The 16,918-nt window shown below is 39.6% G+C and overlaps 2 protein-coding genes across 5 annotated transcripts in view; one reads left to right on the forward strand and one right to left on the reverse strand.

Annotated features, from left to right (window-relative positions):
• ctbp2l (C-terminal binding protein 2, like) overlaps positions 1 to 786 on the forward strand; it is a 343,339-nt gene extending 342,553 nt beyond the window's left edge. For all 4 annotated transcript variants that reach the window (XM_061907569.1, XM_061907566.1, XM_061907570.1 and 1 more), the window contains one exon: positions 1 to 786. This exon is cut by the window's left edge and continues 272 nt beyond it. The gene's annotated coding sequence lies outside the window, so the exon portion shown is untranslated.
• Positions 787 to 5,425: 4,639 nt separating this feature from the next.
• The window catches only part of zranb1a (zinc finger, RAN-binding domain containing 1a), a 44,900-nt gene continuing 33,407 nt past the window's right edge, over positions 5,426 to 16,918 (reverse strand). The window contains exons 7-10 of the mRNA XM_061907574.1: positions 11,490 to 11,610; positions 11,193 to 11,322; positions 6,188 to 6,417; positions 5,426 to 6,125 (exon numbers count right to left, since the gene is read on the reverse strand). Of these exons, the coding sequence (XP_061763558.1) occupies positions 5,910 to 6,125; positions 6,188 to 6,417; positions 11,193 to 11,322; positions 11,490 to 11,610 (697 nt within the window). The 3' untranslated portion in view covers positions 5,426 to 5,909. The remainder of the gene's footprint in view (positions 6,126 to 6,187; positions 6,418 to 11,192; positions 11,323 to 11,489; positions 11,611 to 16,918) is intronic.

Here is a 16,918-nt window from a genome sequence, read left to right on the forward strand (position 1 = left end):
TGGGACCAAGAGACAGTCACCTTCCCCCCGAAAGACGATGGATTTGTACTTTTAACGTCTTCTTTTGCTTTTGGCTCTCTTCGATTTTTGTTTTCTTTTCGGGGAGGGGGTACCGACACGACCACCACGGAGGACTTGACAGGAATCATACCAACGAGAGGAAAAAAAACACTTTGCTACTGGACCGTTTACTACTTACATCATCCTCTTCTGCGACTGTTTAGGCCCCGCCCCTTTTAGCTGCGGATTGGATATAAATCATTATTTTCCTGGTGGTAAATTTGTGTAATTACACTAGATTATCCAAACTTCATCCCAAAAAGGAAATGATTAAACACTCAGGACCCCCTCCCTCCATTTTTTTTTTGCAGATTTAAACACAAATTTTTGTCTGTGAAGTTTAAAAAAAAAACAAAAAAAAAAACGTTTTTGGGTGTTCAAAATTTCAAATCCCGTTAGATTGCTTAGTTGGATGTTGCTAAGTAACCATCATCCTTTGTGATCCGCCCTCTCCTGCTTCTTGTCTACTACTTTGTTCTGTCCTAACGAGGCCAAGGGCAAGGTCGTTTGGGGTGGGGTGGGGGGGGGGGGGGGCACCCTGTTCTGTAAAGCAATAGCAGACAAACTCCTCCATAGTGTCCCCCGCCATCATAGCAGCCAGCCAGCAGTACGACGACGGCGATGATGATGATTTTGGTTTTAGCGTGAGTATTTGTATTTGTTTCTTGTATAAGGTGAAGATTTAGCATTCAGTGCAGTTCCAATAAAAAATAATTAAAAAACACATTGATTGGGATTCTTCACTTGCTTGGACTATTCACAGCCACAGGAGGGCGCCAAAGCACCTGATGGCAACTTTCTTCCACAGATGACCATATATGGTGTTACGTTCTGCTACTAACACATTTTATTGTGGGAATTGACTTTATACTCAAGTACACTTCCTCAACTTGCGCATTATTCAACTATAACTAAGGAAAGGTGTTAAGTACGTTTAACAAATGTTATTTTTCTCCTTATAAATAATGCATCCTTTCTGTTTTGCACAAATACATTAAAAAAAAAAATCACAATACTTGATTAAACATATACATAATTTGGTAGCAGGTGGTCTATTAGGAGTGAGGTGTAATTTTGTTGAAAATATTTAAAATACATTGTGATATTTCCCTCAATTTTTTTAGCCATGAGACAATATTTTTATTTGGCTTCTATTTAGAGTAAGGCATTTATTAGAATAAATGCAATTATTTGTGATGTACAAATGCATTCATAAAATACTAAATGTTCTTATTTTTTTACACAATTCAAAATATTTGATTAATACATCTGTTAAAGGCCTACTGAAATGAGATTTTCTTATTTAAACGGGGATAGCAGGTCCATTCTACGTGTCATACTCCGCGATATTGCCATATTTTTTGCTGAAAGGATTTAGTAGAGAACATTGACGAGAAAGTTCACAACTTTTGGTAGCTAATAAAAAAGCCTTGCCTGAACCGGAAGTAGCAGACGATGTGCGCGTGACATCACGGGTTGTGGAGCTCCTCACATCCTCACATTGTTTATAATCATAGCCACCAGCAGCAAGTGCAATTCGGACCGAGAAAGCGACGAGTTCCCCCTTCATTTGAGCGAGGATGAAAGATTCGTGGATGAGGAAAGTTAGAGTGAAGCACTAAAAAAAATAAAAATAAAAAAAGGCGACGGCATTGTGAGCGATTCAGATGTTATTAGACACATTTACGAGGATAATTCTGGAAAATCCCTTATTGTGTTAACAGTGTTTTAGTGAGTTTATAAAGTCATACCTGAAAGTCGGAGGGCTGCGGTGAATGCCAGTGTCTCTCAGAGAAGCCGATGGAGGAGCCAAGATCTCAGCTGCCTTTTTGACAGCTACAGGAGGAGGTCGCATAATCCACTGAAGTCCTCGGTAAGAGCCGACTTAATATCACAATTTTCCCATCCAAAAACTTGCTGGTTGATGTGGAGAAACATGTTCGCTTGACCGCTCTGTGTTAAAGCTTCACAACAAACAAAGAAACACCGGCCGTGTTTCGGTGCTAAAGGCAGCTGCAATCCACCGCTTTCCACCAACAGCATTCTTCTTTGACGTCTCCATTATTAATTGAACAAATTGCCTACTGAAATGAAATTTTCTTATTTAAACGGGGATAGCAGGTCCATTCTATGTGTCATACTTGATCATTTCGCGATATTGCCATATTTTTGCCGAAAGGATTTAGTAGAGAACATTGACGAGAAAGTTCACAACTTTTGGTAGCTAGTAAAAAAAGCCTTGCCTGAACCGGAAGTAGCAGACGATGTGCGCGTGACGTCACGGGTTGTGGAGCTCCTCACATCCTCACATTGTTTACAATCTTAGCCACCAGCAGCAAGTGCAATTCGGACCGAGAAAGCGACCAGTTCCCCCTTCATTTGAGCGAGGATGAAAGATTCATGGATGAGGAAAGTTAGAGTGAAGCACTAAAAAAAAAAAAAAAAAAAAAGGCGACGGCATTGTGAGCGATTCAGATGTTATTAGACACATTTACGAGGAGAATTCTGGAAAATCCCTTATTGTGTAAATAGTGTTTTAGTGAGATTATAAAGTCATACCTGAAAGTCGGAGGGCTGCGGTGAATGCCAGTGTCTCTCAGAGAAGCCGATGGAGGAGCCAAGATCTCAGCTGCCTTTTTGACAGCTACAGGAGGAGGTCGCATAATCCACTGAAGTCCTCGGTAAGAGCCGACTTAATATCACAAAAAGCATCGACAATAAAGTTCGCAACGTAAGGTCGCTAATAAAAAAGCCTTGCCTTTACCGGAGGTAGCAGACCATGTGCGCGTGACGTCACTGGTTGTAGGGCTCCTCACATTGTTTACAATCATAGCCACCAGCAGCTAGAGCTATTCGGACCGAGAAAGCGACAATTTCCCCATTCATTTGAGCGAGGATGAAATATTCGTGGATGAGGAAATTTAGAGTGAAGGCCTAGAAAAAAAGAAGAAACATTTTTTTGAAAAATTAAAAAAAAGGCAAGGGCAGTGAGCGATTCAGATGTTTTTAGACACATTTACTAGGATAATTCTGGGAAATCCCTTATCTGCCTATTGTGTTGCTAGTGTTTTAGTGAGTTAAATAGTACCTTAAAGTCGGAGGGGTGTGGCCACGGGTGTGTTGACGCCAGAGTCTCTGAGAGAAGTCACGGCAGCTGCAGGAGGACGCTGCCTTTGCTGATCTCCGGTAAGAAGCGACTTATTTCCACAATTTTCTCACCCAAAACTGCCGGTTGACATGTAGTCGGGATCCATGTTCGCTTGACCGCTCTGATCCATAGTAAAGCTTCACCTCCGGGAATTTTAAACAAGGAAACGTAACACAGATGTCCAAAATACTGTGTAATTGCGCGATGAAAAGAGACAACTTTTAGCCATAAGTGGTGCTGGGCTAATATGTCCCCTCCAACCAATAACGTCACAAACACGCGTCATCATTCCGTGACGTTTTCAACAGGAAACTCCGCGGGAAATTTAAAATTGTAATTTAGTCAACTAAAAAGGCCTTATTGGCATGTGTTGCAATGTTAATATTTCATCATTGATATATAAACTATCAGAGTGCGTGGTCGGTAGTAGTGGATTTCAGTAGGCGGACAAAGCTCCGCCGCTCCCAGTCTGTGGAACGCTCTCCCTGACCACCTGAGGGCACCACAGACTGTGGATGCTTTTAAAAAGGCTTAAAAACCCATCTTTTTAAAAAGCCTTTCTATAGACATGCATGCTGGTTGTAGCCTCTGGGCTGTTTCTAGTTTTATATTTTATTTATTTTTATTATTCCTATTTTTTTACACTGAGGCACTTTTGAGGTTGTTTGCTCAACGTAAAGTGCTTTTTACAAATAAAATCTATTATTATTATTTAATTAGCATTCAGGCAATTTTAGAAGAAGCTTTTGTGTAGCTGCATTGATTTTTTTTTTTTTATATTTAAAAAATATATTGAATACTTTTAAATTATGGTCTTTGTTACTGAAGGGTATATATATTTGTTGTCTTTATTTCTAACTCTGTTCAGGGTCTAAGGCACAGGTGTCAAACTCAAGGCCCACTGTAAGGACAATAGATACTACGTTAAAATCCTGTTTTTACAGCACATTCAATTGAAAACTCAAAATTGAAAAAACTCTACCATTGTTTTTACGTTTAAATGTTGTCAACTACGCTGCCTTTTTTTTTTTTACTGTAAAATCTACAGTTGTTACTGTAAATGGAAAAATGGTACCACAGTTATTTTACGGTAAACTGGCAGCTCAATTGCCAGAATTTAAAAAAAATAAATTTAAAAAAATCCAATGGTACTGTTTTTCTATTTACAGTAATATGTTGAAAAAATTCACTTAAATTTTACAGTAAAATTCTGGCACCTAAACTGTCAGCATTTTACCGTAAAATAACTGTGGTATCATTTTAAAATGGTAACGGAAGGTACTTTTTCCCCATCTACTGTAATTGATTGATACTTTTATTAGTAGATTGCACAGTTCAGTACATATTTAGCTGTTTAGCTCGGTTGGTAGAGTGGCCGTGCCAGCAACTTGAGGGTTGCAGGTTCGATTCCCGCTTCCGCCGCCCTAGTCACTGCCGTTGTGTCCTTGGGCAAGACACTTTACCCACCTGCTCCCAGTGCCACCCACACTGGTTTAAATGTAACGTAGATATTGGGTTTCACTATGTAAAGTGCTTTGAGTCACTAGAGAAAAAGCGCTATATAAATATAATTCACTTCACTTCACTATTCCGTACAATTGACCACTAAATGGTAACACCCCGAATAAGTTTTTCAACTTGTTTAAGTCGGGGTCCACGTTAATCAATTCATGTTTAAAACATGTGGAGATTTTACATTTTAAAAAAAGGGTGACTAGAATTTTACTGTGAAATATACAGATTTCTTTTTTTACACTGCACGTAAAAAAATATAATAACAAATATGCATAGGCTAATCCGTCAATTATTCACTGTTAAAAGCGGCCCTCTTAGGGCAACCATAACTGCAATGTGGCCCTCAGTGCGACCGTGTTCGACACCCCTGGTCTAAGGTGTTTATAGAGGAAAGGCCTTTTTGTACATTTACAAAATATTTGTTATATTTTCTCTACAGTTCAAAAATACTGTATTAAAATGTAAAATATATTTTAATACAGTAATTTTTTAACAGTTAGTACTGATAAAAAATGGTATCCCTTAGTGCAAACGTGTATATTTGCATTGTGGAAGTAACGTTTTTCCGTAAGGGGAATAAGATTAGGCGGGGCTAATTATTTAAAAATGGCGACCTATCCAGTGATTAATTGTGGGGTGGTGTAAGGCCACTATTTGAGGAAATGCTTTAGTTGAACAAAGAATGAGCGGAGAAAGAAAAGATGCAAGTGAGTCAGATTTAATCATATGAATGCACTCTGTAGAAAGAGACAAAGTGTTTGCTTCTCTTTCTGCGCCGCCGCCGCCGCTTTTGCGTCACAACGTAAAAATGTCAGTAAACTGGGAGGTCAAAGCCCCGCCGCCACCACTATGCCCTCACAGAATGCAGCTGTTAGTCTGTGCAAAACAAAGTCCAGTAAATAAATAACTTCAAGAGCGATCAAACGGGTGCAGGGAGGGGGCGGAGCTAAATTTCTGTCAGGCAAAACCACACACGCACACAAAAAGTCATCTAGTGCAGTTTTTCTTAATGATTAAATAAGTACTCTTTATCGTGTGTTGTTCTGAGGGACGGAGCTTCGTTAAAGCCGAGGGCGTGACGACTAAGTCGGGGTTCTCCGGTCTGCTCTCGAAGTCATGCGAGCGATTAAAGATCCCCCCCAAAAAAAAGAGAGGCGGGGGAGGGGTAAGAAGATGGGGGACAGTCTCACTCGTCGTCGTCTTCGTCCTCCTCGCCGTCGGAGAGCGAGGCGCAGGGCCGTATCTGCCGGTATCGGTCCAGCCACTTCTCCACCATCTGCGTGACCAGCGGGTGGTTGCGGCGGCGGGAGCTCTTCTGCATGGCGGCCAGCATCCCGCCTTCCGTCACGCAGCAGTCCAGCCATTCCCGGAGCAGCTTCTCCTGCTGCTCCTCGTTGCCGATCTGCACAAATAGCCACACGTCGTTAGCGCGCCGTTTGGTCCGTGTGGCGGGATTTCGCCTACCTCTTGGGCTGACAGGAAGTGGATGTGCAGCAGCTTCCTCTCGCTGTCCACCAGAGGTAGGAAGGTGACGGTGACGTCATCGTCCGTGTTGAGGTTGGCGCCCGCGCCGCGATTGTCGTAACCGTCGTTCTCCATGGCCACCAGGGCCGAGAAGTGGCCGCGGGTGTAGCCCAGCGCGATCGGGCTCTTCCAACAGAAGCTCTGCTCCCACAGCAACGGAAGATAAACACCTACACACACACACACACACACACACACACACACACACACACACACACACACACACACACACACATCAGTTTTGGTACTATTTACAGCAGTGATTCTCAACCTTTTTTCAGTGATGTACCCCCTGTGAACATTTTTTTTATATCAAGTACCCCCTAATCAGAGCAAAGCATTTTTGATTGAAAAAAAAAAAAGATGAAGTAAAATACAGCACTATGTCATCAGTTTCTGATTTATTAAATTGTATACCAGTGCAAAAGATTGCTCATTTGTAGTGGTCTTTCTTGAACTATTTGGAAAAAAAGATATAAAAATAACTAAAAACTTGTTGAAAAATAAACAAGTGATTCAATTATAAATAAAGATTTCTACACATAGAAGTAATCATCAACTTAAAGTGCCCTCTTTGGGGATTGTAATAGAGATCCATCTGGATTCATCAACTTCATTCTAAACATTTCTTCACAAAAAAATAAATCTTTAACATCAATATTTAGGCCATGAGATGGCGACTTTTCCAGGGTGTACCCCGCCTTCCGCCCAATTGTAGCTGATATAGGCACCAGCGCCCCCCACGACCCCAAAAGGGAATAAGCGGCAGAAAATTGATGGATAGACATCAATCAATCAATGTTTACTTATATAGCCCTAAATCACTAGTGTCTCAAAGGGCTGCACAAACCACTACGACATCCTTGGTAGGCCCACATAAGGGCAAGGAAAACTCACACCCAGTGGGACGTCGGTGACAATGATGACTATGAGAACCTTGGAGAGGAGGAAAGCAATGGATGTCGAGCGGGTCTAACATGATACTGTGAAAGTTCAATCCATAATGGATCCAACACAGTCGCGAGCGTCCAGTCCAAAGCGGATCCAACATGTCCACAAAAAATCTAGCTGTCAACACTGAATATTGCATTGTTGCATTTTTTTTCCCACAGTTTATGAACTTCCATTCATATTTTCTTGAAGTATTATTCAATAATTATATTTATAAAGGTTTTTTTGAATTTTTGTTATTTTTAGAATATTTCAACAAAATCTCACGTACCCCTTGGCATACCTTCAAGTACCCCCAGGGGTAAGCGTACCCCCATTTGAGAACCACTGATATACAGCATACAGTATGACTGAGGAAAATATCTACTATTCAGTAAGGGAGTACACACGCCCCCTTATATCATGGCTGGAAGCAAAAGTGAAAGCAAACATTTTATAATCGATAAATTTTTTTTGATTGTGTGTGTGTGTATGTATATATGTATATATGTATATATATATGTATATATGTATATATGTATATATATATGTATATATGTATATATGTATATATATATATATATATATATATATATATATATATATATATATATATATATATATATAGATAGATAGATAGAGCGAGAAATTTTCCTTCTTGCATTTTTTGGGATTGTGTGTGTGTGTGTGTGTATATATATATATATATATATATATAGAGAGAGCGAGAGAGAGAGAGAGAGAGAGAGCGAAAGAGAGAGCAAGAGCGAGAAATTTTCCTTGCATTTTTTTGATTGTGTGTGTGTGTGTATATATAAAGAGAGAGAGAGAGAGAGAGAGAGAGAGAGAGAGAGAGAGCAAGAGCAAGAAATTTTCCTTCTTGCATTTTTTTTTCCTAATGTGCTTGATCTTGATTTTGGGGGGTAAAGTGAGCTTCACCGTGTTTGTAGGAAAAATAAATTAAGACGAAAAAATAGGTCATGGGTGTCAAACTCTGGCCCGCGGGCCAGATTTGGCCCCCCATTTGATTTTACTTGGCCCTTGAGGCGATATAGAAAATCATTTTAGAGCTGGCCCGCCAGTATTATACAGCGGCAGAGCCGCTAATACTCATACTTGCGAACACTCCCGATTTTCAGTGCCCCTCTCGAAAATCTCCAGGGCAACCATTCTCCCAAATTTCTACCAATTTCCACCCGGACAACAATATTGGGGGCGTGCCTTTAGCGTCCTCTACAACCTTTCGTCACGTCCGGTTTTTCTACATAGAAACAGCGTGCCGGCCCAGTCACATAATATAAATAAAATAAAATAAACTTTATTTATACAGCACATTTAAAATTTACCACAGGGGTAGCCAAAGTGCTGCACAATGGGCAGGTTAAAAGATAATACGAGGACCGAGCAAACAACACAACAAAAACAGAACATGATAAAAAATAAATAAATAAAACATAAAAACAGGTTCACAGCCGGTGTATAAGGGGCGCCATTGCAGGATGGATATCACTCAGTGTTAAAAGCCAAGGAATAAAAGTATGTTTTTAAGAGAGATTGAAAAACAGGAAGAGAGGAGGCTTGTCTAACACTCAGGGGTAGGTCATTATAGAGTTTGGGAGCAGCAGCGGCGAAAGCTCTGTCACCTCTAAGCTTCAGCCTTGTGTCAGGGACCGTCAGTAGCAGCTGATCGGCTGATCATAGGGATGGAGTGGGGCAGTAAGGCTGAAGGAGGTCGGAGAGATATGTTGGCGCGAGGTTGTTTAGACATTTAAAAGCAAATAGAAGGAGTTTAAAATTGATTCGATAACGCACAGGGAGCCAGCGAAGGGACGCTAATATAGGGGTGATGTGCTCACGTCTGCGGGTCTGTGTTAGCAGACGAGCAGCAGAGTTCTGCACAAGCTGCAGGCGGGCGAGGGAAGGCCTGGCTAATATATGCGGCTTTTACACTTACACACACACACAAGTGAATGCAAGGCATACTTGGTCAACAGCCATACAGGTCACACTGATGGTGGCCGTATAAACAACTTTAACACTGTTACAAACATGCGCCACACTGTGAACCCACACCAAACAAGAATGACAAACACATTTCGGGAGAACATCCGCACTTAAACACAACAGAACAAATACCCAGAACACCTTGCAGCACTAACACTTCCGGGACGCTACAATATACACCCCCAACTACCATCAAACCCTGCCTCACCTCAAAGCCTGAGCCCCGACATTAATGAACTAGCATCCAAGAAAATATGGCAGGTATCTGGCTTGAGCACATCAAATTAGATCAGTGTGTCGCAGACTGAGCAGTAAAAAGGCCTGAAGGGTTGATTTATTCCTTGTTATTTTATTCTCAAACTTATTAGCCTGTGGAAAAAGTTAATGTTGATATTTACCTCAGAAGGCTGCAAATAGAAAAGAGGCATGACATTTTTTTTTTATTTAGATTTCATTTAATATGCCATTGATGTTTTTTTGTTTGTTTTTTGAAAGTTGATTTTGCACTATTAAGTTATATAAGCATTGCTTGTTCCATAATTAGTGCTAATACAAATCAGTGTAGCAAACTAAGCAATAATTAACGTTTTATTCCCTTTAAAAATTATTCAATGATATTGTTGCATTTTTAAATAAATAAATGATAAATGGGATGTACTTGTATAGCGCTTTTCTACCTTCAAGGTACTCAAAGCGCTTTGACACTACTTCCACATTTACCCATTCACACACACATTCACACACTGATGGAGGGAGCTGCCATGCAAGGCGCTAACCAGCACCCATCAGGAGCAAGGGTGAAGTGTCTTGCTCAGGACACAACGGACGTGACAAGGTTGGTACTAGCTGGGATTTGAATCAGGGACCCTCGGGTTGCGCACGGCCACTCTACCACTGCGCCACGCCGTCCCTATTTTAAAAGTATATTCCTGATTTTTTTGACAAGTATAAGAAATTAAGACAAATTATTGCTAGGTTCCTTCTTAAAAATTACATAGAAAATTTTTGTTGTATTTTTTATCTTTAAAATGTGTTTGCTTTTTGGATAAAGTGGAAAAATAAAATACTACTTTTGCTCTCAAATATTCTACAATATTATTGCTTTTTAAGTTGTATATCAGGTAAATGTGCTTGATTTTTGGATTTTTATAATATTAGATAGACAGATAGACAGATAGACAGATAGACAGATAGATAGATAGATAGATAGATAGATAGATAGATAGATAGATAGATAGATAGATAGATAGATAGATAGATAGATAGATAGTACTTTATTGATTCCTTCAGGAGAGTTCCTTCAGAAAAATTAAAATTCCAGCAGCAGTGTACAGAGTTGAGATCAATTTAAAGAAAAAAGTAAAAAGTAAATAATGGGGGTTTAAAAGGAAACAAAATAGAGAAATATTACAAAAAGAATAAAAACAATGGGAATAACAATATAACAGTACAATAAGAATATAACAAGACAAAGTAGGCAGTAGTGACCATGTTATGAAAACGTTTTGCACTGTTAATGTTTTGCATTAACAATACATTAACTTGTATTGTTATATTTCTGTAAAATGTTGTAATTTTTATCGTTCCACGTTAGAAGTTTTGTACGAATAAATGTGTTTGATTTGTGTGGGGCAATAAAAAGAAATATTCATAATAATCTAAAAATAATAGTAACTACCGGTAGAATATGACAAAACATACAAAATTTTTCCTCCGCTCCTTTTTTTAAAATCACAATTTTTGTATTTTTTTTTTAAAAGCTTGATTTTTAGATCAAGTATGACTGCAAAATTCAAGAGCTTCCACATACTGAATTTGAACAAATATGTAGAGACTAATAAAAGTGATATGATAAAATTAAAAAAAAGTTAATTACAAAACAAAACACGTTTCCCAAACGCTGACAATATTTGTGTTGAATTAACTGTTAATTATGTTCAAAGTAAAATAATAAAAGTGATCTTCTATAGTAAAGTGATGGTGACAAAGAGCAGTGCGACGATTGACTCACCTTGAAAACGAGTGTAGCCTAACGTCTCCCCTCGGAAGCTTTTGTAGTATTTCACGCCGTAGACGATGATGGGCCTGCGGAGGATGTGTGCTAGCACGAAAATGTGGGTCTGCTCGAGGCTCGCCCCAGGCTACACACACACACACACACACACACACACACACACACAGAGAGAGAAAAGACACCGTTACTCGCTTGTGACACTAAAAAGTGATGATGCGTGGCTTATTCTTTGGTCCTGTGATGTGAAGTAATGTGCCGTCTGTACATGTTCCCACAATGCAACAGGACAGTGACCTGACTAGCCAGAGACAGGATGAAGGCCCAGTCCTCTTGCCACTGCTCCTCCCTCAGAGAGAAATGGAGACCGAAACTCTGCGAGTACCAGGACTCCCACTCCTTCCAGCGAGTGTAGAACCTTAAAACACAACAGGAAGAAAACACAATTAAAGTACACGTTCATGTGCACACAGTTTCAATCCAATCTATTTTATTTATATAGCACATTTAAACAACAATAATGTTTCCAAAGTGCTGCACAGCCATGTTAAAAACAATATTATACTCCACCAATGACTGAATAAAAACAAAAAATATAAAACCAATATAAAAATAAATAGGATTAAAAACAATTTTAAAGGGTAAAAGCAATTAAAACAGTAAAATAGATATCAAAATGTATTAAAAAAAAAAAAACACAGAGGACCACACAACTCACGTAGTGTTAAAAGCCAAAGAATAAAAGTGGGTCTTAAGACGAGACTTAAAACACTCCACTGTGGAAGCAGTTTGAACAATGTATATTTTTGACACAGATATTTTAGTTATAAATACAGTTGTTATGGCACGAAGGTCCTGAGAAGTCCTCAGTTCAGTCCCAGGCTCGGGATCTTTTTGTGTGGAGTTTGCATGTTCTCCCCATGATTGCGTGGGTTCCCTCCGGGTACTCCGGCTTCCTCCCACTTCCAAAGACATGCACCTGGGGATAGGTTGATTGGCAACACTAAATTGGCCCTAGTGTGTGAATGTTGTCTGTCTATCTGTGTTGGCCCTGCGATGAGGTGGCGACTTGTCCAGGGTGTACCCCGCCTACTGCCCGAATGCAGCTGAGATAGGCTCCAGCACCCCCCCGCGAGCCGAAAGGGACAAACGGTAGAAAATGGATGGATCCATTTCTCCAAAGACATGCACCTATCCCCAGCTGCATGTCTTTGGAGGTGAGAGGAAGCTGGAGTATCCGGAACATGCAAACTCCACACAGAAAGATCCCGAGCGCAGGATTGAACTCAGTACCTTTGTAATGTGAGGCACACGCACTAACCCCTGTGCCACCGTGCTACCGTTGACAGTGTTAATGGGAAATTCCAATATTGGTGCTGTAAAGACTTTCTACTTTCTTCAGACTTTGGTATGGACTTGACCAAAGCTGAATTGGCATTTTAACATTATTTTTTTGTAACTTTTCCTTTTGATGCATTTAAATTAGTATGATGAAGTCAATACATAATACAGAAAACTAAATCATATATATAACATTTCTATATAAACTACATTTAATACTTTATAACTTTTGTAATTTGTTGAATGACTTCAATATCAAATAGTTATAAGATTTTTTTAATAGATAGATAGATAGATAGATAGATAGATAGATACAGTAGATAGATAGATAGATAGATAGATAGATAGATAGATAGATAGATAGATAGATAGATAGATAGATAGATAGATAGAAAAACACCACTTTTGTCTTTGGATTTTTTTTTTTATTTTGGTAATAGGCTGACCTAGGTCTGCAGGCATCTCACCAGTGTGAACTGTCATGCAAGCAGTTGGGGATTTTATCGATTTTTTATCTGCGAGATTGCAAAATATAAAATACATGTTTAATATAACTTAAAAAGTAATTTGCAAAATAAATTTAAAAAACTACATATACATATACACATACATATATATATATATTAGAGATGCGCGGTTTGCGGTCTCATCCGCGGAGTCCGCGGATAAACCGCGGGTCGGGCGGGTGACATGACGAACAAATAGATTTTAATTAGATCCGGGCGGGTGGCGGTTGAACCATCCGGAAATATTTGATATACATGGTTCTGGTATCGGTATCCTTTGCCATTCAAAGTACCATTTAAGACCCGTGTCATAAGGCGAAGAAGACAATAGGGGACGCTATTATTCTCTAGGTTGACTGCCGGCAGTCACCCAGATAATAAGTATTAGGGCGTGCTATGAAGCCATTGGCTTTGTCGCCTTCTACAACATGTACGGTATGCTTGTCATTCCAGCAACATGTTGTGTGTGGCTTCCGCGGCAACACGCACACTACTGCAAGGCATACTGGGTGACACAGAGTACACTAATGGTTGTGATATAAATAATTTTAACACTCTTAGTAATATGCGCCAAGCTGTGAAGCCACACAATACAAGATTGACAAACACATTTCGGGAGAACATCCTCACAGTAACACAACATAAACGCAACAAAACAAACACCCATAATCCTTGGTATCCTGACTATTTTATACACCCCGCTAGCAGCAAACCCCCCCGCCCCCACGTGTGTCGGTAAGGTGGGCGGGGTTGGGGGTGCGGAGGTGTAAAATATATTCAGGATGTATCACGGATACAAAGGATTCTGGGTATTTGTTGTGTTGAGTTTATGTTGTGTTACTGTGAGGATGTTCTCCCGAAATGTGTTTGTCAATCTTGTTTGGTGTGGCTTCACAGCGTGGCGCATATTAGTAAGTGTTAACGATGTTTATATCACCACCATCAGTGTACTCTGTATCACCCAGTAGGCCTTTCATGCACATGTGATTGCGGAAGCTGCACATAACATGTTGCCGGACTAACAATCGCTTCGTACATGTTGAAGGTGTCAAAGGCAATGGCTTCACAGTATGCCCATATTCTAGTCATCAAGATGAACGCTATTTAATAGTCGTGAGAACGTTAGCGGCTCCAATTGTCTTCATTACTCTGTGAAACAGGTTTAAATAGCTCTGTGAGTGGTAAAAGCGGCCGACCTCTGATGTATTTCAGCGGGTGTTTAGCGGGCGGGTACGGTTCTGATAAAATGTTGGTTCGGGTGGACAGCGGGTGGATGACGACTTTGGTGATGCGGTTGCGGATGATATAATTGCCAATCAGTGCATCTCTAATATATATATATATATATATATATATATATATATATATATATATATATATATATATATATGTATATATATATATATATATATATATATATATATATATATATATATATATACACACACACACACACACAAATACACATACTAGGGCTGTAACGGTTAACGGTATAATGATAAACCGCGGTATAATTTCAGACCGTTAGTAATACCATTTATATTTTGAATTACCGGGAAAAAAAACTTGATTAATGCATTTTAGGCAAAACCATTTACCGTATTTTACACACTATAAGGCGAACCTAAAAACCTCAAATTTTCTCAAAAGCTGAGAGTGCGCCTTATAATCCGGTGCCCCTTATACATGGACCAATAATGAGCCACAATAAGCGGTACAAAATGGATGGATGGATGGTCTCGCAACTACGGTAAGCAGCCGCCAACTTAGTTTTCCCCCCATAGAAGAAGAAGTGCGCTTCTTATTCTACGGTAAGCAGCCGCCTACCTTTTTTTCCCCCGTAGAAGAAGAAGCACGCGGTGGATGCTGGGATATATGACTGCGGGAGGCGTGCCGTTTGTGTGTTTTTGTAAAGACCCCAAAATGGCTCCTATTAAGAGACACGCTTACGACACAGAGTTTAAACTCAAGGCGATCAGTCACACAGTAGAACACGGGAATAGAGCAGCAGCGAGAGAATTTAACATTAACAGCAGCGACACTGACTCGTTTAATGACGACTTTGACGATGTTGGATGCCGTATTCACCCAACTGTTTGATTCGAACACTGAAGAAGAAGAATTTGAGGGATTCGTGGATGAGGAATAACTTAATAAAGTGAGCTTTACATGTTTATTTTGTGTGTTGTGTGACATTATCGTTTGAGCAACGTCATTGATATATTATTGCTTTGCACTATTTTGAGTGTTACTATATTGTGTTTGCACTAACGTTTGATTTACCGTAACAGTATCAGACTGTTTTTTACGTGTTTATTGAATCGGGGAAAATAATAAAACAGCTGTTTATTAATTTTGGGAGTGAACGGAGTGGTCAGAATACCGGTTTGTAATCTATTAATAAAGTTTGACTGACCTGAATGTTTTGTTGACATTCCCTTTAGCGCAGCTCCATCTAAAGCATGGGTGTCACATATGTGGGAAAACCCCCCCTCTAGGGCAGGGGTCGGGAACCTTTTTGTCAGAGAGCCAAGAAGCCAAATATTTTTAAATGTATTTCCCTAAGAGCCATATAATATATTTTTTAACACTGAACACAACTAGACGCGTGCATTTTTAAGTAAGACCAACATTTCCAGAGTATAATAGGTCTCTTAATCTTTGTATTAACATTGTTATTCTGAAGTGAACTGTGGAGGGGATGTGGCCTGCGGGCCTGCAGCAAAGCAGGATGTTGCCAGGACCGGCCTCTAAATCAGCGACAGGTAAGTAGAAGGCCCACCTGGGCCTTTTTATCTAATCACCTGTCGCTCTGTTATAAGCAGCGGCCAGGAGGGAAGACAGGGTTGGAGTTGGAGCTGGAGCCAGAGCGAGAGTGAGGACGAAAGAGAAAAATACAGTTGCAGGAAAGCAACTAAGAGACTAATTTAAAAAAAAACAAACAATATTTTAAACCTTAAACAGGCTCTCATGTCGGTGTTTGGTCGTCTAAAGAACCCCCAGGAGGGCAAGCCCAACACTAACCAATAATAAATTAATTACTTCTTACCATTAACGCAACTTCTTGAACATAAAAATGCATGAGAATGTTTTATATTTTGAACGTTATGCTTAACACTGTGATTACAAGTGGAATTATTCATTACTTATCCTGTTAAGCAATGTCAGCTCAGATTTATCCAAGAGCCAGATGCAGTCATCAAAAGAGCCACAGGCTCCCTACCCCTGCTCTAGGGGAATACCGCGATAATAATGATAACCGTGATAAATTTGGTCACAATAACCCTGATAAGAAATTTCCATACCATGACATCCCTAACATACACAGTAAAGTCCAAAAGTTTGGACATCTTCTCATTTCATTGCGTTTTATTTAATTTCATGACTATTTACATTGTAGATTGTCACTGAAGGCATCAAAACTATGACACCTGTGGAGTGAAAACCCTTTCAGGTGACTACCTCTTGAAGCGCATCGAGAGAATGCCAAGAGTGTGCAAAACAGTCATCAGAGCAAATTGTGGCCATTCTGAAGAAACTAGAATGTTTTCAGTTAAGTACATAACTCCACATGTGTTCATTCATAGTTTTGATGCCTTCAGTGACAATCTACAATGTAAATAGTCATGAAAATAAAGAAAACCCATCCAATGAGGTGTCCAAACTTTTGGTATGTACTGTACTGTACATACATACATATATATAAATATACATACACATACATATACAGTATATGCACATATCCATACATGTACACAATGTATATACACTTGTTCTATATATATAAGATAACTCTTATCTTACTGATAGGATGCAGTGCGTCTCCCATAACAATGTGACCTCGGACTATGTTAAGGTAACGTGTGGAGTTCCCCAGCG

The sequence above is a fragment of the Nerophis ophidion genome, linkage group LG08 (genome assembly GCF_033978795.1).
Source record: "Nerophis ophidion isolate RoL-2023_Sa linkage group LG08, RoL_Noph_v1.0, whole genome shotgun sequence".
In the NCBI taxonomy this organism is placed as follows: domain Eukaryota; kingdom Metazoa; phylum Chordata; class Actinopteri; order Syngnathiformes; family Syngnathidae; genus Nerophis; species Nerophis ophidion.